A 27228-nucleotide genomic window follows, 5' to 3' on the forward strand; every position below is an offset into this window, starting at 1 on the left:
CATTGTATTATCTTAACATGTACCCACTCTGTGAAATATTATAGAATGTACAATATTTCTCATCCTTTTTATTTCTATTATAAAATGTTTCCAAGTAGAAAATCCATAATAACTGTGATATAAACTCTCTTAATAATGGATTTATTTACATTCTATGTCCTGTGAAGCAATGCATTATCTGTAAAGGTGCCTTGTATATCAGTGAAAGTTTGTTGATTCAAAAATTTTTCTTCTCTTGTTCTGTAACAGAACTTTGAAAAGTAATTGCAGAATGTACTTTTCCCAGGATTGGTCAACTCTGAAGAATTATGGCTTTCAAGGTTTCATAGGCTATAGATTTTAAAAGGCTCACCACCACCTAAAACAGTTCTGTGTGCATGACTTTCCATAATGTTTGGTATATTAAGTATATTTTCAACACAATCAGTGTGAAATTCTTCTGTGTTTTCCTTCTCTTAGGTGAATGGTTTGTTACCTAGTGATACTATACTGAGATATATCCGGATTACACTGTAGCAGTGTTGACCCTCAACAAATATAATATGTAAGTCATGGGATTCAAAGATGCTTTAAACCATGAGTAAAAGTCCCAAGCTGGGCTGATGAGATTGAGAATATACCTATACTTTCTTTGTTAATAAATGTCAACTCTATGGAAATGATATGTCACACATTCACAAATTAAACACATTTCTTTTTCTTTCTTTCTTTCTCTTTTTCTTTTTGTGGTCTTGGTACTTAAAATTCAGGACATTAGCACTGTCCCTGAGCTCTTTTGCTTGGAGCTAGTTTTCAGATACTTTGTGCCATATCTCCATTTCTGTTTGTGAATTGTAGATGAGAGTCTCAGGGACTGTTGGCTGCAGCTGGCTTCAACCCTGAGCCTCAGCTCTATCTCCTACAGAGGAGAACTACCAGCGTATGCCAGCACCACCAGGCTTCCTTCTGTTTAAAATACTGCAGTTGAGATGCTGTGATAGGCATGCCTGAGTCCATGTAAACTGGGCTCTGGCAGCAGCTGTTGATCCAGCATGAGCAATTGGTGAGTGGATTTACCTGTCATCTGAAAGTAAAATCATTTTGAAATATGGTACCAAGACAAAGTTGATATTACTGCCCAACCATATCATGTAACTATTATCTGTTTTGAAAATAAATACCAAAGGAAAGAGGTCAAAAGAAACTTTCTCATAGGCTGTTCTAAAGTTAACTATGAGGAGCTAAAAGAGTATCACAGGTCAGGCACTCAAGTCACAATGACTAGTTTGAAGTGAGGAGGAATTCAGATATGAAGTAGCTAAAGGAATCAGGATAAATGTGTCAAAAGCCAGGACTATTTCACCTGAAATACCACCATCATGATGGATAGGAATCTTGCTTCCGCTGTGCAGATCTTTTTCTCCATAAGACAGGCAGGAAAGAAAGCTAGTATTGGTGGAAGCAAGGAGTAAAGGGGAAACAGAATCAAACATTTTGATGATATATCAGCTGGAATTTTTATTATAATGCATGAAGTGGAAAACAGTGAACAAGGATACAAAATTTAAAAGCCATATCAGCTGGAGTTTCTACATAACGAGCAAAAGGGATAAAAGGAGACCTGGAAGCAGAATTTGGGTGATATATCAGATTCAGCTTCTACATAGCAAGGGAAAGAAAATATAGGAAACAACAAAACCACAGAAAACATTGGTGTAGGTTCACAAGGAAAGAATTCTTCATCAGTCTTGTCTAAAAGCTTTGTTTTTTAGAGATGAACATTTAGTTAGATCCCAAAGTCTCTTTTTTAGGAAAACACAAGAAATACCCTCTTGAATATATATATATATATCATATTTATAGTTAGTCTTCAGTGAATTGCAGCTAATTTGTGTGAAAAAGTACATATAGGAAGGGCCCGGTGTATGGCCTAGTGGTAGAGTGCTTGCTTAGCATGCAGAAAGCCCTCGGTTCTATTTCTTGGTAACACATACACAGGAAAAGTTGGAAATGATGCTGTGTTTCAAGTGATATAGCGCTAGTCTTGAGAAAGCTCAAGGTCAGTGCCCAGGCCCTGAGTTCAGGCTCCAGAATTAGCAAAAATTAAAAAAGTATATATAGGATTGTACATAGTATTTGACTGTGCTTAATTTAATGATTCAAAGCAGATCCCATCTCTATCTAGAGAGGTCAGCTATGATAGGTCAAATAATGAACATAGATAGGCATATGTATGAAGATATACAGAGACTAAATAAGTATGTAGGACCGATTATTTTCTTTGATTTTATTTTGTAGGATGGGGACTTGAACTCTGGGCCTGTGTGCTATTGTCCCTGAGCTCTTCAGCACAAGGCAGGGGCTATACCACTTGAGCCATAGCACTACTTCTGGGTTTCTGGTGGCTAACTGGAGATTCCAGTCTCATTGGAAATTACAGTGGCAAGGCTGGCTTTGAAATATGATCCTCAGATTTCAACCTCCTGAGTAGCTAGGATTTTAGTCACTTGATCCCTGCATTATGGAAACTATTTTGAATGTCACAGCTGTGCAGCTCTATCTATGCCATACTGTCCTTTTAAAGTTGGGTGAATGATTGAGACACCAGTGAGGAGATGGGGTTCTTGATGTTTCAGTGAACAGTAAAGAGAAATCTTAGAAAACTCTGATAGGATAGCTTGTTTATAAGACCCTATTCTGAGAGACTGTACACATTTTGTAGACTGCAATGACAAATGATCACAGAAAAAGTAGCTTCCGCAGTAACAATTTACATCACAACACTGGGGGATATAGGGCTCAAATCAAAGGGCCCACAGCTACTTGGCACCTACACAGGGCTGAGGAAAAGGAAGTTCCTTGTAGATCCCTTTTCCCTGTTTTCCTGGTTGTGGACAATTGTCAGGCCCATGATTCCTCCTCTAGATTGCTGCCCTGCTTGGCACATGCCATTCTTATTTTTTCATATATTTTTATTGTACTTAATAGAAGGGTTATATGATATTTGCCAGATAGATGGTGCATCACTTCACATACATTGGTAACCTTTCACATGTCTTGATCCCCATTTCCCTCCCCCCACCCCCACCCCTCATCTAGTTTCCCCCCCTTCCCTATCCAATTTCAAATAACCAAAAAGAAATATATCCGATATATCAGGTAACAAAGTGAGATACTGTAACAATATGAGATAACCAAGGGACAGCAAAAGAGATGAGAGATAACATAGTACCTTAAGAACAACAATCATTCATTATATGGCTTATGTTTCTACATCCTAGAAATCCTTTGATTTAGCGTCCTACTCTATGGCCTTTTGTATCAAGGTTTTTGCCCTATTGCAAATCTCTGCTAGGACAGCCCAAGGTTTCCACTGATTATGACAAATGAGGGAAACCACTGAGCCTAAGTTCCTTTGAGTCTGCCTTACTTTAGTTGATATGATTTTTTTCTAAGTCTTCCCATTTCCGAACAAATGGGCAATGTCATTCTTTCTGACAGCAGCATAGAATTCCAGTGTGTACAAATAACACATTCTTTTGGTACAGTGAATACTTTTTCAAAATCTAAATCCAAGATTTATGACTCAATGAATAGTGTGTAGATATCAATAACCTTGGGTAAAGCATTGAAGTCTAGGCATCAAGAATGATTTTAATTGTGAAAATGAACAGTGACTGGGTGTTCCAAAGAAATCATATTCTCAAAGAAATTAGGGAGAGAGTGTGTGTGTGTGTGTGTGTGTGTGTGTGTGTGTGTGTGTGTGTGTGTGTGTGTATATGTGTGTTTGTGTGCTGGTACTCTGGTATTATGACATCTGCCCCTCTGCTCTTGTGCTTAAGTCTGATATTTTCTTTTCAACTCTTCCTTTCCAGTCCAATATTTTGTTGCCAATATTTTGAATTGGAAATGTCCTTTCAAAGCCATTTCTATCTGATTTCCTTCCATTTATTATCATCAGTCCTCTCAGTAAATGTCATTATTGAGTTGAGCAGTGGTTCACCAATCCATTCCTGGCCATGCTGAGGGCACAACAGGGGTTCATGTGATGAGACTGCGTTGCCAAATGCTAGTCTCATCCCATGCAGCTTCATCTAGTGCAGGCTTCTGAAGTCAAATCTCAGTACTGCAAAGAGGCCTGGTAGGGATAGCAGAGGTGGAGGGGTAGCTCCTGTAGCAGATCCCATGCTTGGCATGGAGAAGTCCATGGTTTCAATACCCAGCATTGTAGATAGAAAGTGATAGTTTTCTTTACTTTTTAGACTCAATTTTTGCGTATGTGTTTAATTTCTTCACAGTGTGGACACTTACACCCAGAGGGGAAAGTTGTCCCAGTCCTGGCCGGCCCTGAACATCTGGTGAGTCCCCCGTGTACTTCTCATCACAATGCTAACCAATATGCAGTGTTGTAACCATAGACAATACCCATGGCAGGCACACAGTGTTAGTACAACCTTGTTTTCAGTTTTGAAAATAAACAGGCCACAATGGAACACACCAATAAACAACTGTTCCTATTCTCTTTGGAAGTCAAGTTCCAGGATCTATGCAGATAAATGAAGATGGTCACAGTGAATATATGAAACTCACACTAATTGAATGGAATGGAATCAGATTTCACATACAAAGTAGCTAAAGGAGCCTGAATCAGTTCTTTATACCCCACACTTATGTTACCTTGAAAGACTCAGCATCACATCAGATAGAGGTCCTGCAGATCCTTTTATCAATCAGAGAGGTAGGACAGACAGCCACTAATACTGCAACCAAGTAGGGAACAGAGGAGCTACGGAAGCAGAAATGTAAAGGATATGTCATCTTGATTTCCTACATAGCAAGTGAAATGGAAAATAAGGGAAGCCACAAAGCCACAGTCAACACTGTGTACATTCATAAGGCAAGATCTCTTGGCCAATGTTGAATAAAAACTTTGTTTGGCAGAGGTGAACATTTATTACAGTACGAAGCATCATTTTCCAGGAAAATTCAGGAAGTACTCTCTTGCATATACAATATATAGATAGTTTTTGATGAATTATAGATACTTTGGGAAAAAAGTAGGTGTGAGAATTAACATAGTATTTGACTGCGTATAATTTAAAGATAAAGTAGTGATAATAAGGGGAAGGAAATGTATGTCTAGAGAAGTCAGCCATGAGGGTCAGATACTGGAATATAGATAGGTATGTGTATAAAGTTGTACAGAGAGTATGCATCAAGTTTGTGGGCAGTATTTTGAATGTCACAGTAGTGCACTTTTATCTGTGCCATTCCATCCTTTCACGAGTTGGGTGAATGACTAAGATGAGTGAGGAGAATGGAGTTCCTGTTGTTCTAGTGAGCCATAAAGAGAACTCTTAGAAAAATCTATAATCAGATCACCTCCATGAGACTTTATTCCAAGGGATTGTGTATGTTTTCTAGAGCTCAGTGACAAATCATAATGAAGTAGCTTCTGCACTGACAATGTATTTGAGAGCACTGAGGCGATTCAGTTCTCCAAGGGCCCATGCACACTTGGCTGTGACTCAAGGATGAAGAAAATAATTGAAGCACAAAGTCCCATTTTGTTGTGATAGTTTTCTTGCCCATGGATTCATCCTCTAGTTTTCTGACCTACTTGGCACATGCCATTCTTTCTGTACAGTAAATACTAACATTTTTTTGGCCAGTCCTGGGCTTGAGGTCAGGGCCTGAATCCTGTCCTTGGATTTTCTCAAGTCTAGAGCTCTACCACTTGAGCCTCAGCACCATTTCTGGCTTTTTTTTTCTATGTGTGTGGTACTGAGGAATTGAAGCCAGATCTTCATGTGCTAGGCTAGCACTCCACCACTAGGCCAAATTCCCATCCCAATGCCAATTTTTAACAAATATGAATCCAGGGTTTATGAGTTGATGTGTATTGTATAGCATCATTTATCTTGGGCGAATCATTAAAGTCTTGGGATCAAGACATGATTTTAATTGCTGAAGTGAAGAGTGACTGGGTGTTCCAAAGAAATCACATACTCAACCAAAGAAATTATGGACTGTTTAACCTATGTGTTTGTATGTGTGTGTGTTTGTGTGTGTGTGTGTGTGTGATATGTGTGTTTATGTGTATTCATATGATTATGCACTGGTATTATGACATGCCCCTCTGCTCTTGTGCTCTAATATAACGCATTATCACTCAAACTCCACATTTGTAGTCCAATGTTTTGGTGCAGGATTGGAAATAGCCATTCAAAGCCATTTCTACTCTGAGTGCCTTCCACTTGCTATCATCAGATCTTCCACGAAATGTTATTCAGTGGTTCACCAGTCCATTCCCTGCCATTCTAAGAGAAAACAGAGGTTCACATGATGAGGCAGCATTGCCAAAACTCGAATCACTCCTATGCAGCTTCATCTAACCCAAGATTCTGAAGTCAAACCTCAATACTTCAAGGAGGCCTGGCAGGGATAGCAGAGGTGGAGGTGGAGCTCTAATATCAGATCCCATGCTTGCCATGGTTTCAATACCCAGCAATGTAGATATTTTTCTGTACTGTTCTGGCTCAATTTTTGTGTATGTCTTTAATTTCTTCACAGTGTGGAATCTGACACCCAGAGGGGAAATGTATCCCAGTCCTGGCCGGCCCTCAACATATGGTGAGTCCATGTACTTGTCAACTGAGTGATAAACAATGTAAAGTGTTGTAACCGTAGACAATATATATGACAGTCGATCAGTATCAGTACATCCTTGTTTTAAGTTTTGACATAAATAAGAATAGAAAAGGTCAAAGGACAATTGTTCCTGTTTTCTTTGAAAGTCAAGTAGTAGGATCTATAAAGGGAAATGAAGATGGTCACAGTTCATGTATAAAACTCACACCAATTGAATGTATTGGAAACAGATTTCACATAAAAAAACACTAATGGAACCTGAATCACTTCTTCATACTCCACTCCTCTGTTACCTTGAAAGGCATACTATCACATTGGATGGGAGCCTACAGATCTTTCTATCAATCAAGGAGGCTAGAAAGACAGCCAACAGTAGCACCAGCAAGTGGGAACTGAGGGAGTCATGGAAGCAGCAGTGTAGATGGTATATCAGCTTGATTTCCTGCATAGCAAGTGAAATGGAAAATAAGGAAAGACACAAATCCACAATATATGTCCATAAGGAAAGAATTCTTTGTCAATCTTTTATACAAGATTCCTTTATCAGAGGTCAACATTTCTTTGGACCAAGAACCTCATTTCTAGGAAATTCCCCCTTCCAAAAATAGTATATTTTGTGATTGTTTTTGATGAATTGTACCAAATTTGGGTGAAAAATAGTTTTAGGAATTTCCACAGTGTTTTACTGTGTATAATTTAATGATTCAAAGCAGATCACACGTATATCTAGAGAGGTCAGCATAAAATAACAGATACCAGATTATGGATATACATGTGTACAAAGATGTTCAGAGACTGAGCACATAGAATGTGGAGAACTATTGGAGTGTCACGGCAGTGCGATTTTGTCTGTGCCATTCCATCCTTCTGAAAGTTGGGTGAAGGACTCAGTCAGACTCCAGGAGAAAGTGAATTCTCCCGGTCCTTGTGAGCAGTGAAGGGAACTCTTAGAAAACTCTGATCAGACCACCTGGGCATGAGACACAGATTGAAGGGTTTGTACACATTTTCTAGGATGGCAATAACAAAGGATCACAAAGGAAGAACTTGTGCACTAACAATTTACCTCCCACGACTGGGGATTATAGGTCTGAAAGTGGCTGTGAACATTTGTCTCTTGTTCGAGACAGTAGAAGAGAATGTCTCCACAAAGTCTCCCTTTTGGCTTGGACAATTGTTTGGTCCATCCACTCCTCCTTTAGATTTCTATCCTATTTGGCAGATGCCATGTTCTTCTGTACAGTTAATGCAACTTTTTCATAAATGTGAATCGAAGGTTTCTGACTCCATGAATAGTGCACAGACGTCATTTATTTGGGTAAAGCCTTAAAGTCTTGGCATCAAGACATGATTGTAATTTTTGAAATGGACAGTTGCTGGGTTTTCTCACAAGATCACATTCTTCATCAAGGAAATTACCAATTGTGTGTGTGTGTGTGTGTGTGTGTGTGTGTGTGTGTGTGTTCCTGTGCAGTTGCTGTGGTATTTGGCCTTGTGCTCCTTTTGTTCTTGTGCCACGGGTGTTGCTTCCATTCTTTTTTTTTTTGCCAGTCCTGAGCTTCGGCTCAGGGCCTGAGCACTGTCCTTGGACTTTCTCAAGGCTAGAGCTCTACCACTTGAGCCTCAGCACCACTTCCGGCTTTTTTCTATGTATGTGGTACCGAGGAATCGAACCTGGGTCTTCATGCATGCTAGGCAAGCACTGTAACCACTAGGCCAAACTTCCGGCCCTGTTGCTTCCATTCTTGATCTGTAGATTCCCTTATCAGCATTTTGCTGCTGAACTGAATTAGCCTTTCAGACACATTCTTTTCCTTAGTGACTTTGTTTTTGTCATCTGTCTTCAGTTCTCTCAGTACATGATCCAGTAGATCACAGAGGTCTGACAGTGGTTCATCTACCCATGCCAGATCATCCTGAGAGCACAGCCAGCAAGGGATGATTGAGTCAGCATAGACAAAAGCAATCTTCTGTCCTCAGAAGCTTCATTCAGCACTGGGCCCAAACTTTAAGCTGCAGTTTCAGAGACAGGGATTGAAGCTATAGAACAGTTAGATACACAACTCAAATGCATATCTAGCGAAAACCATAGTTTAAACCCCCAACCTTTTAGGGAAATGCATTGTTTCTTCTCCCAGTGTCCCACTTAATTGTCTCTATGTTTTGTATTTTGTTATAGTGAGCACCACACATTAGAGGTCCTCATATCTGAACCGAGCGCAAATGTTTGGTGAGTTGATTTGACATCTCAGTGTACAACCATTTTGGAGTCTGAGGACAATACAGATTATACAGACAGCCTAGGAATATCTTTATGAAGTCATTTTGAATATTGACACAAATAGAGGATGATTGCGTTGGTCAAAAAACACTGGTGGATTGGCTGCTCTGTAGTCTAGGAAGCAACCAAATTTTTCCTAATGTCAGTGCTTGTATGTTGCTTTCTATTAGCCAACGGAGGTGACAGTCCTACTCAGAACTAACCCTGTGGTGAAATGGTGTGTAGAGCCTACTATTAAAGTTCTTATTGAGTGTGGATTGACCCTGCATTCTCCACAATGGTGATACTGAAAAGCCCACCATTATATTGATGGAAGTCCTGCTTCTGGCCTACTGTCCATTGTTCCTATCTGAGAGTTGAAATCAGTAAAGATATCCCAGATTATTGAAGGAATGGAGGAAGCAGAAAATTAGGGAATTCAGGGTTGAGTTCCTTTGACTTGCATTGAAAGTTACACAAGATGGAATTAGGCATTGTGGTAGATGTACTGAGAAAAATTCTTCCATCTTGGATGAAACCTTTAATTTTCTGAGGTCCATATTTAATATCCCCAAGAGATACAATTCCATTTCTATGGCAAAATGGAATACTGCTTTTCATTTAATAACATGCCTCTCAGCTTTGCACTGCAGTACCAGAGAAAATCACTCGAGGGAACACAAGAGCTGGAGATGTAGATGTAGCTCAAGGGGCAGAACATTTTCCTAGCAGGAGCAAGGCCATGATTTCGATATCCAGCTTGTATAAAACATGTTTGAGTTCCTCTACATGGTCCAACTCAATTATCTGTTTCTAATTTTATTTCATTACTAGTGATGTCACGACGTTTCCAGCCACTGCGGTTTGTGACTCAAACATTGACATTTGGTGAGTTGTCTATCATCTGAAAGTTAAACTGATTTCAATGTAAGTACAATGCCCAATCAATATGGCAGCTTCTCAGAGAGTTCTCATGTAATCCTTGTGTGTATTGAAATAGAGAATGATAGTATAAATGAACACACACTTGATCATGGTCTGCTTTGAAGTGAAACCTAGCAACCAAATCCTTATTTACATATCAGTTCCTGCATGCAACTTTCACAGAGCCAACAGTGGTAAGAATCCCAGTTAGAAACAGTGAGAATGGTCTTAGTGGTTTCTCAATGAAACGAACAACAGATCTTTTTCATTCTCCAGAATTCTGATACCCACTATCAGAACTGATGAGAATCCTTCTTCTTCGGCTACCGTTCCTTGTCCATTTGTGAGAGGCAGTTAAAAAAAACAACCAAATAAATGAAAGGACAGAGGGAGTAGAGCAGACTTAGAATGCAGAAAATTAGAAGTTCTAAAGCATTGAATTCCTCTGAAGTGAGTTCCAACTAGCATTAAACTGCATAATATCAATAGCATTGTGCTAAGTTTACTAGGAAAGAAAGACTTTAATCATGCATAAAAGTTTTCTTTTACACAAGAAATTAATTTTCCTTTCCAGGGAAAAATGGAAATACCTTTGTTCATTTTGCTAAGTTATGTATTATTTCTACTCCTATGAATTTATTTGTGTTAGATAAACTGTAGCCAATTTGAATAAAAAACTAAGACTATGAGTTCACATGGCATTTGACTATCGTTTAATCCTCTAGCACGGATGGAAAAGATCCAACAGAAGTTGGGACAGACGAATTGACAAAAAGGTCAGATATCTATATGTAGATAAAGATATATAAATATACATGGTTGTTAAGCAGAGTGTTTCTGGAAATTATGTTCAAAATGTTCTCAGTGCAGCTTTTGTCTGTAATATTACTCCTTTTCCATGGTTGTTGAATAAATGAGAAACGAGTCTCATAAAAGTGTTTTGCTATTTCAGTAAGCAGTGAAGCAAAATTCCTAGACAATCCACACCTTGCTGATATATGAGATCCTACTAGAATTAGATTTGTTCCTTTGGTGTTACAGCAGTGACACACAATTCCATGCATTTGTTCTGACCAAATGAATTTTTTCAAGGTGAAGAAATAAAATGTCATACCAAAGAGACTACAAGTTTGTTTCATTGTGAAAGGGGTAAATAACCTCTTGTACAACTCTTTCCCATATTTTTGCTGGTTATGCCCAGTTCTCTGATGGGTGTGCTCTTTCTCTAGATCCAAAACTTCATTTATGCATAATATTTTCATTGTCCACTTCATGCCACATTTTAAACACTGTGGTTCTAAGGTTGATGACACTATGAACACTTTATAGACAGCATTTTTTATTGTAATTAGTAAAAGGGTTACATGATATTTGATAGATAGAAGGTGCATTAATTCACATACATTGATACCCTTTCAGATTATAGACAGCATTTATACTGGTGAAAGAGATGAATCCATGGCATTATGATTTTATTTTACTTCTTACTGCTCACATGTGAATACAGGGATCATGAAAAAATTCACATTTCAAATAAAAGAGTTTGGAGACAGATTGGGTCCACGAGCATGTGGGATGGGGTACTCTGATACTATGGCTTCTAGTCAGGGCTTCAGGAATAGTCTACTTTGTTGCTTATACCTGAGGCTCTGCTTCTGGAACCACACATACAGTGCAACATTTTACTGGATCCTTGGAGATGGACAATTACAAAAATAAATTTCTACCCTGGATGTTTTCATATTGCTGTCCTCTGATCTTTGCCACCTGTGTAGAGATAATTATACATATGAACCAAAAGCATGCACATCCATCGTACATTCTGGTGAAAGCCCAAGTGGAAAGATCACTGATCAAGCAAGCCTAGGCACAAAGATTCACCATACCATGAACAGAGAGTATCACAGATAGTGCTCTGAGTTGAGACCTGAGTACTGGAGATAAGGGATGTTAGGGACAGAAAAGCTAGAGATACAGCTCCATTGGCAGATACTTGTGTGGCATACTCAAGGTCATAATTTCTATACCTAGTAGTGTGAGAAAAAAATGTGTGATTTTTTTCCAACATGGTGCAACCTGATTTTTGTATATGTTTAATATGTCCACAGTGAAGACAACGACTTGACAACGGTTGTTTTTCATTCTAATGAAGACAACAGTAATTGGTGAGTTGATTTTTTTTAGTAATATATCATTTTGGAGGATAATGTGTCTTCAGACTACACAGGACTGCCTGTCCATATCTGCAGGTAATCATGATCTGGTTTGAAACTTATTAGAAAATGATAGAGTAGATCAAAATACACTGGCTCATGGGGTGCTATGAAGTCAAGTACTAGCATCTCAAATCCTTAGATCACCACAGTGCCTGTCAGCTAGTCACATGAGCCCAGGCAGCTGGGAATCCCTTTCTGAAACAAAAAAGTAATCCCAGCGGTCTATATGGCCCATAAAGGAAGATTATATCCTTCCTTCTATAGATGCCTGCAACCACAATCAATGGTAGCCCTGCTTCTAGACTTCTGTTCCTTGTCCCTATCTTAGAGGCAGGAAAGTCACCAGGGAATAGAGGACACCTAGAATGCTGATATTTAGATGATATCTAAGTCTTGATTTCCATTGAAATTAGTTGAACTGAAACCAGAAGAGGTTATTCTCCATCAGATCAGGTAGATTTATTGGGTCATAGTATTCTTAACTTTTAGGGAAAAGTCTTACCTTTTGCAAGTAGAAGAGTTTAATTTCTCTAAGACACCTCCAATTGAGTTTCTTAGCATGTATGGATACTGAACATACCTATCCAAGTAGACAAATGTGCAGACTGAGAATTGTGATGTTCATGGAGGTTTCCAGCACTAGAGAACACCATTAACCTAGTTTCTATCTGATCTGAATACAGTGTGTACAGGAGTCTTTCTAACTTTGTTTCTTTGGATAAAACAGAAACTTATCTGGATAAAAGAGAAACATGTCAAGAAAGCAATGTTTCGTGTCCCTGTTGTGTTTAAGACACTGTAAAAACACCCACACAATCTAAAAGAACATTTCATTCAAAATGCTTTGGTATGAGATTTTTCAGATTGGGTGAAGGACAAAAGAATCCTGAAAGAGCAAGAAACAAAGAATTTGGAAAGAGCCAGGAACAGGCTGCAGTTGGCAGGGCGTAGAGGAACCTTCAACAGCAGCTGAAGCTGGTTCTACAAGTACCCACTCATCATCACTGTTGATGGAACCCGCCTCACATTTATACGTGTTTCATGTTTATTCTTAGTTGCAAACAATGAGCATAAAAGTTTTGTTGTATGGATATGGCTTTGTTGTATGGAATTGTCCCAGACCAAATATGTCCCTTCCCAAACTACTCTCTCTTCTTTATATGGAAAGGTTGTTGCCAAGTCTCAAAGTGACTGGATTGATATGGTAATAATGTTCAATCTTGGCACCACATACTCTGAAGATTATCCCAACATGTGAATGGAGGATATAGCAGTATCGTTCAGAGCAAGTAATGACTCCATGGTTACTTTCTCTCCTCTGTCTTCAGTTACTTGGGAAAACTGGAGGTTTTGATTACATGTGATGAAGATCATGGATAGATGACTACCCTGCCTTCTCCTTAGGAAGTTGTGGCCTAGTGTCTTGGTGACTCAATGAGTAATGTGTTCTCTTTACCTTTGGAGATGACCTTGCACCTGTCTTCTTTTCTGACCCAGTGAGCTAGATACACAATTACTTTAGAACGCTTATTGTTAATATTTTATCACCAAGTATATTTCTTTGATAATCTTAAACTGTAATGTTGTGCTGATTTGAAATCAAGTGTGTGAAGAATATCTCAGTTATAGGGAAGAAGCATAGTCCACTGTTTTGTGACTTGCAAAATAATTTGACCCAGAATATGAAGTTTAATTATTCATGTGATATCTGACTATATGTATTTTTTGTCCCTATAGCACATCTGCATTTGAATTTTGTTCAGCACATGATGATGACAGTGTGACTGAAAGGTAAGCTATAATCCAAGCCATATAATAGAGTGCTAGACAAATGTATATGTAGAAGTTTATGTACATATTTTATATGAATGTATGTACATGGACACATAAGTATCCACATTCATAAGGCTGGAGCTGAGCCCTTGTATTTGAAGAAATACAAACAGCATGAAAGGAGCGGTGACATGTGTGATGCAGTGCAATTCAGAAAGTGAAAGATTCTGTGTTGGATCACCAGTGCTGCTAGGAAAATGAAAGAAATATGCATCAGGAAGGGTCTGCCTGTCACACTGACTGTGTGGTATGTGGAAATTGGAGGTGATCCTATGTAGAAGCCAGCATGGAAAACAAGTTATTGAGACCCTTATCTCAAGCAATGAGCCTGTCCTAGGAGCTCACAGCTGTATTCCCTTCTCCCAGGAGCACAGATAACCAAGTGATGATCTGAGGCCACTTCCAGACCTAGACAGAAGGAAGACCTTCCTGGAAAGACATCTACAGCACCAAATGACTTAGGCCATTACTCAGGTGGTCGAGTGTTTGCCTAGCAGGCAAACAGAATGTCCTGTCATCACACTCCAGTGTGACAAAAAGGGGAAGCATTCAGTAACTTTCCAACAAGCTCCTACTGGGCTCTGTAAAACATTAGGTGTGACTCCTTCTGTGCTAATACACCACTGACTCTGTACCCACCTCCAAAACTCCCCACCCTGTGACTACTATTCTACCTCACACTTCTTGACTATCATGTTGAGCTGTCACATTAAAGTTAGTATGTTTTTCAATATCATCAATTTGTTTTCATTTGCTTCAAGACACTTTAAATTTCTTTCTTGGTTTATCAGTCCCCCGATCATTCAAGTGTCTATCAGTTAACTTTCATGCGTTGTTTTGTCCTCTCTCTTTTTGTATCTCTATTGCTTTGTAAAAATAAGATACATTGGTATATCCAATTTTTGTTTCAGTTTCTTCTAACGTGGTTATTAGCTTAACATGTGATTTTCTGGTAGAATGTATATTCTTCAGTTAGAAAATGAAATGTTTTGAAGTGTCTTCTAGACAAATTTGAAATGTGGTAAACTTTGATGTTTTGTGATTGGCATTTTTGTCTGAATGATCCTTCCTTTCTAGCAATGGATATGAATGCATGTAATATACTCTTCAAGTATATTTCTCCTTGTAGGTCTCATGATGTTGTTTTTATAGAAAAGCATTTTCCTGCACTATATACCTCTATCTTTACAATAACTATTCCTGGTTGTTTATTTGATGTATTTGCCATAATTTCCTGCTCTTCTTGACATCTTTTTCCAGTGATTGCTGTAGTCTGGGTTTTTTTTTTACATGTCAAGAACTGCTTGTTATTACTTTCATTTGATTATTTTCTAGACATACACTCTTCCTTTCCATCCTCACTCTTAAAAATGGGTATTCAGCAGCCAGCATATCATTGGGGCAGGGGTTTTCAAACTTACTCTACTACCATTGGCACTTTCATTGGATACAATAATGCATATTCCCCTAAGTTTCTGATTGATCAGAAGAGACATATTGCTCCCATTCTCATTTATTTCTGTGATATATCCTTGTTTCATTGCTTCTTTGTTATTTGGTGGCTGCCAACCCAGAGACGGATTGATTCTCTTCTTCTTTGTGTATTAGCCTAAAATTGTCCCTGTATGACTGGCAGTAAGTTGACTTAGTGAGTGTCAGTAAAGATATGAGTAAAATACTTGATTATCATCAAAGTACATATTTATTTCAGCTTGAAATAAATGCTTTTGTGGGGTCTGTGGTAATCTATTGTTAAGTGAAGGATAGTTATACAATCACTAAATGTTAATATATCATTTTTATTATAATCAAAATGATGACCTAGTTTCATCTATCTTCTGATTTTATCTATCATTATGTATGGTATCCTATGAGGTAGCAATTTGCTATGAGTAGTGAAAATTGATCATTTGTATAAAGTAAATTGTTCTTTGACTGAACATGTATGCTAAAGTTATGTGTCATGCCTGCCTATATATTCCAATACACTTCTATCCTGAGAATTGGCTGTAGGACATAATGTGTGATCTAGGATGGAAATGTGAGTTAATATCCTTGAAGGCTGTCAATGATGTGATGGTATTTACATATATACATATCTATGCGTATTCCTAATGTCAGAATGAAGGCAAGAAATGTGTGCATACACAAACAGATGTCAACATGTTAAACAAGAAGTAGCAGAGCAATATGGTATAGGCATGAGATCCCAGCTGTGAGACATAGGTAGGAATAATATAGTCTGCTGTCAAACCTAAGCAGTGAAGGAAACTCTGTGGGAAATGTATGAGAGGTAAGAGATTTTGCCCCAAAATGAAGAACTGTCATCTGATACTACAACTGAACTTCCTGAAAGAAACAAAAAGGAAGGGTAGGGTCTAAATATACATACACTCTCACCTATGTGTATCTATGCATATTTGCATGTTGGTAAGTCCAGACACACGTGAATGGATAGTTACAGAAAAGAAAGTGATAGAGATTAGAGAATTTAATTTTAAGTATTGATGACACTGCAGAGCCTTTGATATTTTTCTAAGATCCTTGGGCTCTAGTATCAGTAGAGACCTTTCTAAAATCTAAGGTATTTCCAAGAAGAAATACCATGAATTCTTCTTGTTCCTAATCTATTGTAGTGGCCAAAACCAATTCAGTGTTATGCTGTAAGACTCAGCAGGTTAAGAAATTTCTCCCTGGTGACTCCATTTTGTCTAGCTAGAGGATAAAGCAAGGTACAGGGGTTTTGTCTGTCTGTCTGACTGACTGTCTCTGTTTCTCTCTCTCTGTCTATTCTCTGTGTCTCTGTGTGTCTCTCCCTGTCTCTCTCTATGTCTCAATGACTGAGAAAAGGTTGGTCATTAGGGGTTTTTAAATTTGATGTGTATTTTCCAGAAATGCCTTACTGTTAAGGTGTGTTTTCAGCCCCAAACAAAAATTTGCCTAATTATGTGCTGGATGTCTGTCTCAAGAGATGATGATGAAAAGACCAGAGAATCTTTTCATGGCCATGATCATCCCTGATATGACTCATTTCATTGCTGTGGGAAGGAGGCTGGCTAAAATAGAATGACTTGCCTAGGATTTCACATGTTCTGGGGAAAACAGACAGCTGAAGACAGCTCCCTCATACCATTTGTGATATTTTTAGTGGATGAGAAGTCTTTTACCATCAAGTAATGGTTGGAATTTTATGTGAAAGGTAATACCCAAAGCATGTCTGTGTGTTTGTTTGCACATATATTCTGTAGATTAAGGTAAATAACTCATGAACTACAAATCCTTTTATGAATCAGAGAGGCTGGACAGACAGAGGACAGTAGTGCTAGCAAGGAGGGGAGAGAGGAAGCAGAAATGTAGATGGTTGATCAGCTCCATTTTCTTCATAGCAAGGGATATGGAACATAAGGAAACCCACAAAATCACTGCAAAAAGTGGTTTAGGGTCATATGAAAAAAACTCCTTTTACACCTTGCATAAATCTTTGTTTATCACATTTCATTGGAGAGAGAGGCCTCATTTCTAGGAAAACACAGGAAATAACCCCTAGCATATAAAGAGTATTTAGAGTTAGTATTCAGCTAGTTATAGCTGTTTGGAGAGAAAAAGTAGTTTTAGGAATTTCCATAGTATTTGACTGCACATAACTTAATGGTTCATGTTGGTAATGAAGAGCAGAACACTCAGAGATCTACAGAGGACAGCCATAAGAGGTCAGATACCCAAATACAGTCAGACTTGTGTAGAAAGCTGTACCGAGATGGAGGAACATGTTAGTGGGAACCATTTGGAAGGTCAGGGAAGTGCAATTTTGTCTGTGCCATTCCATCATTTTGCAAATTGGGTGAAGGACTGAGACTCCAGTAAGGAGAGGGAGTTCTCACTGTTCTGGTGAGCAGTGAAGAGTTCTCTGCTTCTGGCCTGCCACCCATTGGTCCAATGTGAGAGTAAGTCAATAAAGACATCCAGGATTACTGAAAGTAAGGAGGGAATAGAAGGAACAGAGGAAGCAGAATATTAGGTATGACCTCAGGGGTAAGTTCCCTTGAACAACATCATATTGAAAGTCATACAAGATAGCATTAGGTCCAGTGTTAGGCTACGGGGAAAAATTCTTCTACCTTGGATTAAAACGGTCCATATTTAATTTCCTGAAGAGATTCAACTGCATTTCTGTGGTAAAATGAAAATACTGCTTTTCATTTGGTTCTGGTCTCTTAGTTCACACCAGAGTACTCGAGCACAGTGCTAGATGGAACAAAAGAGCTGGAGATGGAGCTGCAGCTCAAGTGGCAAACATGATCCTAGCATGAACACAGACATGGTTTAAGTTCCCAGCCTCGTAGAAAAGTTTGATTTCTGCAGTATGTTCCAAATGAGTTTTCTGTGTCTTATTTTATTTTATTGTTTAGAGATGACACAACATTAACTGCAATTGCAGTTTGTGACTCAAGAATTAACATTTGGTAAGTTGTGTTATCTGTCATCTGAGTGTAAAGTCATTTGTAGTGTGAGTTTAGTGTACAATCTATGTGACAGCTTATCAGTATCCTCATGTAATAGTTATTTTTGTACTGAAACTAAGTAGAAATTGATAGAGTCAATTAGTACATACTTGGTCATGGTCTGCCATGAAGTGAAATTAGCAATCATATCCTTATTTACCTATTATCAGTGCCTACGTGCAACTTGCACTGAGCTAATAGAGACACGAATCCCAGTCAGGAACAATTAGGTTGTCTCAGTGGTTCTGAGGTTAAAAGAGTTGTTGGGCCTCTTTCCTTCTCCAGAAATCTGTTTCTTAGACAGGCCCACTGTCAGTTCTGATGAGAGTCCAATTTCTCGGCTGTTGTTCCTTGTATTTTGTTCATAAGCAGTTAAGAAAAGAGCCAAGTTAGTGAAAATAATAAGGGAGTAGAGCAGACTTAGACAGCTGAAAATCAGATTGCATAAAGGATTGAATTTCTCTGTAGTGAGTTGCATGTACAATTAAACTACATGATACCAATAAACATTTTGTTAATTTTAAGAAAGAAAATGTCTTTACTTGTGCATAGAAACTTTCTTTTGAAGAGATAACAGTGTAAATTCCCAAAGAAATTAATTTCCTTTCTAGGGAAATGTGGAGACAGATTTCTGATGTTCAGGGAAAATTTTCCAACAAAGGAAAAGACATTAACTAAGTTTCTATATCATCTTGATATTGTGTGCCTGGGAATCTTTCTAACTTTGTTTGGAAAAACAGAAATATATAAAAGATATGTTTCATGTCCCTGTTGTGATTGAGATACTGCAAAAACACTAGCACAATCTAAAAGGCATTTCACAATCCTCGGACACACACTACCAAATCCCCACTGTAGACTACACTTCTGTCTTACACAGCTGGAATATCAACTTGAGCTACCACATGAAAATTAGTGTGTTTTGCAATAGAATCATTTATTTTTCTATTTGCTTGAAGTAATTTTTACTTTCTTTCTTGGTTTATCAGACCTCTGATTGATCAAGTACTTATCAATTTACTTTCATGTCTTATCAAAATCCCTAAAGTCTTTGGGATATTTGTAGCTCTGTCTTTATAAAAATAAAAGATACATAGAGCCTGTATCCTAGCTACTGAAGAGTCTGAGAACTGTGGATCGTGGATCAGACACAGCCCAGGCACTAAAGACCTAGAGATTCCTACCTCCCATTAACAACCAAAAAAAACCCAAAGCGGTGCTGGGGCTCAAGAAGTAGAGTGGTAGCTCTGAGCTGAAGAGCTCAGGGACAATGCCCAGGCTCAGAGTTCAAGCCCCTTGAATTATCAACCAAATGATACAATCCTTTCTGGACGAAGCAGTGGAGATCTAATTAGTAATATCGGTGGGAAACTCTGGAATTCTTATCCAGTTAACTTCCTGAAAGCCAGAAGTATGGCTCAAGTGGTAGAGTACCTTCTTCACAGAGAAAGCTAAGGGAGAGCACCCAGGCCCTAAGAGGAAGCCCAATAGTACCTGCACATAAACACAGTAAGAAAGAGAAAGAAGGAAGTCCACCTCCCTATCAGAGACAGTCACAGGCCTGATGTGAATGGATGGAAAGAGATATTCCAAGAATGGCACCCAAAAGGAAGCAAATGTAAATGTACTCCTATCTGGCAAAGAAAACTTGAAAGTATTACAACATGAAAGTCATTTCATTTTGCTAAAGACACTGCAATGATTAACAACAAAAAGGCAACTAATCCTCAATGCACCCAATTTGACACAACAGACATCGCTGAACATAAATGAGTAGATGGATCCCAACCATGTTAGATCCTTTCCAAAGAATCCGCAAGAAACCAGATTCAACTGAAGGCCAAGAGCCAAAGGCAGCACATATCTGTAGAATATTCCACACAACATTCTCAGAATAAATATCATCCCAGCAACCCTTAAGATTTCTACAAAGGAAATTAATATTTAGAGCATAGAGGCAGCATTATTCTCTTTTTCCCTTTCCCTTCCTCTAATATTCCTCTACAGTAAATATTCAAAGAGGTTTCTTGGCAGAGTATAAAGGAAGTCTTAACAATCACATATAAGAAAAGACAATGTTACTGTTTGCTATCATACTATGATGGAATTCAATTGGAAATAGACAAAAGATAAAAGACAGAAAATATTGAAATACATAGGAATGGAACAAAATGCTTTGAATGGTTAATTGATTATTGAAGAAAGAAAGGATGGATATGTATTCAAGTCTATAATAACCATTAGAGAGTCTGACTATGACATTTGGTTTCATCCTGTAGGGACACCTCATCCTATACCACAACCAAACTTGATGAAACAAACAACAATGAAGGGTAAGGTCTATATATATATATATATATATATATATATATATATATATATATATATACTCTCATCTATGTGTATCTATGCATAATAAAATGTATGTAAGTACAGTCATACATAAAAGGATAGTCACTGAAAAGATAGTGATTAGGATTATTGAACTTTATTTTAGGTATTGATGACACTGCAGGGCCTTTGCTATTTTTCTAAGATTTTTGGGCTGTAATATCAGTAGATAACTTTCTAAAATCTTAGGTGTTTCCAAGAAGAAATGTCAAGAGTTATTGTTCCTAATCTATTGTTGTGTTCAAAGGCAATTTAGAGTTTTGTTGTAAGGCTCAGCAATTTAAAAACGTCTCTCTGATAACTAGAGGATAAAACAAGTTACAGTTGCGAGCTCTCTCTCTCTCTCTCTGTCTCTCTCTGTCTGTCTCTCTGTCTCTCTCTCTGTCTCTCTCTGTCTGTCTCTCTGTCTGTCTCTCTCTGTATCTCTCTGTCTCTCTGTCTCTGTCTCTGTCTCTGTCTCTGTCTCTGTCTCTCTCTCTCTCTCTCTCTCTCTTGCTCTCACTCTCTCTCACTCTGTATCTCTCCTTGTCTCTTTGTCTCGATGAAAGAGAAAAGGCTGATTATTAGGGGATTTTTAATTTGATGTGTATTTTCCTAAAATGCCTTACTGCTAAGGTGCGTTTTCTGCCCCAAACAAAAATTTGCCTAATTATGTGCTGGATGCCTATCTCAAGAGATGATGATGATGATAAAAAGACCAACCAGCGAATCTGCTCATGCCCATGTTCATCCCTGATGTGTCTTCTTTCATTGCTGTGGGAAGGAGACTGTCTGATATAGAATGACTTGCCTAGGATTTCAGTTGTTCATGGGAGAAGTGGCAGCTGAAGACACCTCCCTCATACCGTTTGTGATTTATTTAGTAAAAGAGAAGTTTTTTTATCATCAAGTTAGGGTTGAAATATTATGTGAAAAGCAAATATTCCTAAACAGCCAAAGCATGTCTGTGTTTTTGTTTCCACATATATTCTGTAGGTTAAGGTGAATAAGTCATGAACTAGAAATCCTTTTATGAATTAGAGAGGCTGGAGAGACAGAGGACAGTAGTGCCAGCAAGGAGGGGATAGAGGAAGCAGAAATGTAGATGGCTGATCAGCTCAATTTCCTTCATAGCAAGGGAAACAGAACATCAGGAAACCCACGAAAACAGTGTAAAAAGTGCTTTAGGGTCATAGGAAAAGAACTCCTTGTGAATCTTGCATAAGTTTTTATTTAGCACAGGTAATCATTTCATTGGAGTGAGAGGCCTCATTTCTAGAAAAGCACATGAAATACCCCCTTACATATATAGTATATGTAGAGTTCGTTTTCCGGGTATTATAGCAATTTGGGAAGAAAAAGTCTCTTTAGAAACTTCCATAGTATTTGACTGCGCATAATTTAATGGTTCATGTTGATAATGAGGAGCAGAACATACATAGATTGACAGAGGACAGCCATATGTGTCAGATACCCAAGTATAGACAGAGTAGTGTAGAAAGCTGTAGAGAGAATAAGCACCGTGTTTGTGGGAACAATTTAGAAGGTCAGGGAAGTGTAATTTTGTCTGTGCCATTCCGTCTTTTTTGCAAATTGAGTGAAGGATTGAGACTCCAGTATGGAGAGGGAGTTCTCCTTGTCCTGCTGAGCAGTGAAGAGTTCTCTGCTTCTGGCCTGCCACCCATTGGTCCAATCTGAGAGTAAGTCAGTAAAGACATCTAGGATTACTGAAAGTAAGGAGGGAATAGAAGGAACAGAGGAAGCAGAGTATTAGCTGTGACCTCAGGTTGAGTTCCCTTGAAGAGTATTTTATTGAAATTCATACAAGATATCAAGAGGTACTGTGGTAGGGGTACTGGGAAAAATTCTTCTACCTTGCATGGAACTGTTCCATATTTAATTTCCTGAACAGATTCAACTGTATTTCTGTGGTAAAATGAAAATACTACTTTTCATTTGGTTCTGGTCTGTTAGTTCACACCGGAGTATCAGAGCAAAGAGCTAGAGGGAACAGAAGAGCTGGAGATGGAGCTGTAGCTCAAATGGCAAACATGATCCTACATGAACACAGTCATGGTTTTAGTATCCAGCCTTGTCGAAAAGTTTCATTGCCTCTGTATGTTCCAAATCAATTGTTTGTGTCTTATTTTATTTTTTAGAGATAACACAACATTAACTGCAATTGCAGTTTGTGACCCAACCATTAACATTTGGTAAGTTGTATTATCTTTCATCTGAGTGTAAATTCATTTGTAGTGTGAATTTATTACACAATCTATATGACAGCTTCTTAGTGTTCTCCTGTAATCATTTTGTTTGTATTGAAAGTAAAAGAAAATGATAGAGTCAGTTAGCACATACTTGGTCATGGTCTGCTATGAAGTGAAAAGTAGCAAGCATATCTTTATTTACCTATTATCAGGGCCTTCATGCCACTTGCACTGAGCCAATGGAGGTAAGAATCCCAATCAGGAGCAATGAGGTAGTCTCAGTGTTTCTGAGGTGAAAAGAGCCGGTGGGCCTCTTTCATACTTCAGAAATGTGATATTTGGACTCTCAGTTCTGATGACAGTCCAGCGTTTGGACTCTCTTTTGGTGAGAAGCAGTTAAGAAAACAACAAGTTAATGGAAGTACGGAGGGGGTATAGCAGACTTGGAAAGTTGAAAATCAGATTGCATAAAGGATTGAGTTCCTCTGTAGTGAGTTGTATGTACAATGAAAATACATGATACCAATAAACATTGTGTTAGGTTTACTAAGAAAGGAAATTTCTTTACTTGTGCACTAAAGCTTTCTTTTGAAGAGATAAAAATGTAAGTTTCCACAGAAATTAATTTCCTTTCTGGGTAATAGTAGAATTCCTCTGTTTATTTAGCTAAGTATGGAAAAATTTAAATTCTACAAATTCACTAGTGTTTGGGTAACTTGCTACCTTGAGTAAGACTATGAATGTACATGGTATTTGACTGTATATAATTTAATTCTCTAGCTTGGATAAAAATGATTCAACAGAATTTGGGACAGAAGAATTCAAGCAAAGGTCAGATATCTATCAATAGAAAAACGTACATAAATATATATGTTATGAAACAGACTGATCATTTCTTGGTAGTTTCCAAATACTTTCAGTGTACCTTCTGTCTGTCATATTACTCCTTTTCATTTTGATGAGTAAATGAGAAAGGTGTTGCACAAAGTGTTTTGCTATTTTAGGGAGCAGTGCAGGAAAACCCCCCAAACCCTGCACATTGCCAGTGTATGAGAACCTACTACAATTGGTTATGCTCCTTTTTTCTGACGGCAATGACATACAATTCTATGTATTTATTTCCTGCCATAACAATTTCTTCACAGGTGAAGAAATACAAGTGTCAGTTCAAAGTGGCTATACAACTTTGTTTGATCTTTTCCGTAGTTTTTTGACTATGTCTGATTCTTTGATGGGTATTACCTTTCCCTAGGTCTGGACCTTAATTTTTACATATACCTTTCATTGTGCACTTAATGCCAACTTTTAAAAACTGTGGTTCTAAGTTTTGTGTAACTATAAACACTGTCTGGGTACCATTTATATTGGATAATCAGATGACTCGGTGACATTATGACAAGGTCCTTACTCATCACATCTGTGAATACATGGTTCATGAATAAATGTACATTTTCAATGAAAGAGCTACGAGACAGAGAGTTAGAGAGAGAGAGTCCATATGCATGTGGCTGAAGGACGGTACTCTGATATCCCTTAAAGTCAGGGTTCCAGGAATATCTTCCTTTCTTACTTATCACTGAGGCTCTGCTTCTTGATACACACGTGCAGCACAACATTTTGCTGATTCATTGGAGATGGCCTACCACAGAAAGGATTTTCTACCCTGGATGGCGTCATCTTACCATCCTCTGGTGGTCTTCCCCCCACATCCACCACACCCCTGGAAAACAGAATCACATCTGTGAACAAAAGGCTTGCACATCCATCTCGAGTTCTGGTGAAAGACTAAGTGAAAGTGTCATTAAACAGGCAAGCCTAGGCATGAAGGCTCACCAGGCCATGACTAAAGGTGTAGCAAGGACAGGGCTCTGAGTTGAGACTTCAGTACTGGATGAAGGTTTGGCAGAGACAGAAGAGCTAGAGACATAGTACATTTGACAGATGACCTGTGTAGCACACACAAGGCCACAAGAAGAGTCAGAAAAATGCATCACTTCTTCCTACATTGTCTGATTTAATTTCTGTATGTTTCAATATATCCACAGGGAGGACAGCAGCTTAACCAAAGTTGTTGTTCATTCAGATGAAGACATCAAGAGGGGGTGAGTTGACTAATTTTAAATTTTATTTTATTTTTGATTGTTGGAGTAATGCATAGAGGGGTTACAATTACATCTGCCAGATAGTAGGTGCATTACTTCTCACACAATGATACCCCTTCTCATGTTATTGTGCCCATGTGCCTTCCCCCTCCCAATCATCTTGTTTTTTCTACTTCCTTTTTCTATTTCAAACAAGGAAATAAACGTATATACTGTGTGCCAGGTTACAAAGCCAGATACAGTAACAATATGAGATTAAGCATAAGGGGAAAAAAAGAGAAGAGAAATAACATAGTACATTAAGAACAGCAATCACACAAGATAAAGCTCTTGTTTCCACATCCTAGAGTTCCTTTCATTTAGTGTGAGTTGAGTTTTTGGTCATCTAAATGATAAACCATTTTGGACAATGATGAATTTTCACAGTACACAGGACTACCTATCCATATCGCATGGAATCATGATACGTTTTGAAACTAAGGAGAAATGATAGAGCAGATCATAAGACAGTGGCTCACGGAGTGCTGTGAAGTCAAGAACTAGCACCCAGAATCCTGAGATTATCACAGAGCCTATGAGCTACTCACCAGAAGCCCAGGGACCTGGCAATCCCTCTCTGAAACCTAAACGTTGTCCCAGGTGTCTGAAGGGCACAAGAGGAAGAAGCACACTCACACTGAATGGGAGTCCTGCTTTTAGACTGCTCTCCCTTTTCCCTAACTGAGAGGCAGGAAATAGAGCTGGGAGTGGAAGGCAAGTGGCATGCGGAAATTAGATATAACTCTTGAGTCCCTTTGAATTGAGTTGGGTGCAAATAGATGAGGCTGTTATCCACCAGGTTAGGTAGATTTATTTGTTTATAGTGTTATTAAACCTTGGATAAAAATCATCTTTTGCAGGTGTAAAAGTTTAATTTCTGCAAAAAGCCTCACTTCAGTTTCTTTGCATGTGTGGATACTGAAGATACCTAATAAGTAGAGAAATGTGGAGACAGATTTCTGATGTTCAGGGAGAGTTTTCCAGCACTAGAAAATGACATCAACTAAATTTCTACCTCATCTCAATATTGTATGCCTGGGAATCTTTCTAATTTTATTTGGACAAAACAGAAATATATTAAGATATGTTTCATGTCCCCATTGTGATTGAGATCCTGCAAAAACACCAGCACAATCTAAAGGGCATTTCACAATCCTTGGACACACACTACCAAATCCCCTCCATTGACTACACTTCTGTCTTACACATCTAGAATATCAACTTGAGATACTACATGAAAATTAGTGCGTTTTGCAATAGAATCATTTATTTTTCTATTTGCTTGAAGTAATTTTTACTTTCTTTCTTGGTTTATCAGACCTCTGATTGATCAAGTACTTATCAATTTACTTTCATGTCTTATCAAAATCCCTAAAGCCTTTGGGATATTTGTAGCTCTGTCTTTATAAAAATAAAAGATACATAGAGCTTATAATCCTAGCTACTGAGGAGGCTGAGAACTGTGAATCGTGGTTCAGAGTCAGCCCTGGCACAAAAGACCTTGAGACTCCTACCTCGCATTAAGTACCAGAAAAAAACAGAAGCGGTGCTGGGGCTCAAGAAGTAGAGTGGTAGCTCTGAGCTGAAGAGCTCAGGGACAATGCCCAGGCTCAGAGTTCAAGCCCCTTGAATGAAAAAATATCAGATATACTTTTGATTTCATTTTTTCAGCTTCTTGAGATCTGGTTATTAGCATATGATCTTCTGATAGAATATATATTCTTCAGCTAGAGGAACAGGTCATGAAGAGAATTTTTTCTACTCAGTATGTCAGCTGCACTTCACAAGATGTTACAAATGCAGGCAACCAAAGGATAGAATCCTTTATGGAACAAAGAGGTGGAGGTCTAAATAGTAATATCGGTAGGAAACTCTATGAGATTCTTATCCAGTTAACTTCCTGAAAGCCAGAAGTATGGCTCAAGTGGTAGAGTACCCGTCTTAATAGAGAAAGCTAAGGGAGAGCACCCAGGCCCTAAGAGGAAGCCCAATAGTTCCTGCACATAAACACAGTAAGAAAGAGAAAGAAGGAAGTCCACCTCCCTAGCAGAGAAAGTCACAGGCTTGTTGTGAATGGATGGAAAGAGATATTCCAAGAATGGCACCCAAAAGGAAGCAAATGAAAATGTATTCCTATCTGGC

General features: G+C 38.3%; 1 protein-coding gene across 1 annotated transcript; it reads left to right on the plus strand.

Moving 5' to 3' along the window:
• The first annotated feature begins 844 nt into the window (after window positions 1-844).
• LOC150039807 (uncharacterized) lies at window positions 845-23383 on the plus strand. The gene is made up of 9 exons (XM_090327581.1): window positions 845-1042; window positions 4278-4337; window positions 6553-6612; window positions 8810-8860; window positions 9725-9778; window positions 10540-10590; window positions 11923-11979; window positions 13768-13821; window positions 23296-23383. Exons 1-9 carry the CDS (start codon window positions 1032-1034, stop codon window positions 23381-23383), a joined length of 486 nt encoding a protein of 161 aa, XP_090183707.1. The 5' UTR covers window positions 845-1031.
• Window positions 23384-27228: the final 3845 nt, after the last annotated feature.

The sequence above is a fragment of the Megascapheus bottae genome, unplaced genomic scaffold (genome assembly GCF_031878675.1).
Source record: "Megascapheus bottae isolate mThoBot1 unplaced genomic scaffold, mThoBot2.hap1 HAP1_SCAFFOLD_164, whole genome shotgun sequence".
NCBI lineage: Eukaryota > Metazoa > Chordata > Mammalia > Rodentia > Geomyidae > Megascapheus > Megascapheus bottae.

Coding starts and splice junctions, on each gene's coding strand:
- LOC150039807 (XM_090327581.1), top strand. Junction 10,591..11,922: donor ACAGACGAATTGACAAAAAG/GTCAGATATCTA, acceptor ATATGTCCACAG/TGAAGACAACGACTTGACAA. Junction 11,980..13,767: donor AATGAAGACAACAGTAATTG/GTGAGTTGATTT, acceptor TTGTCCCTATAG/CACATCTGCATTTGAATTTT.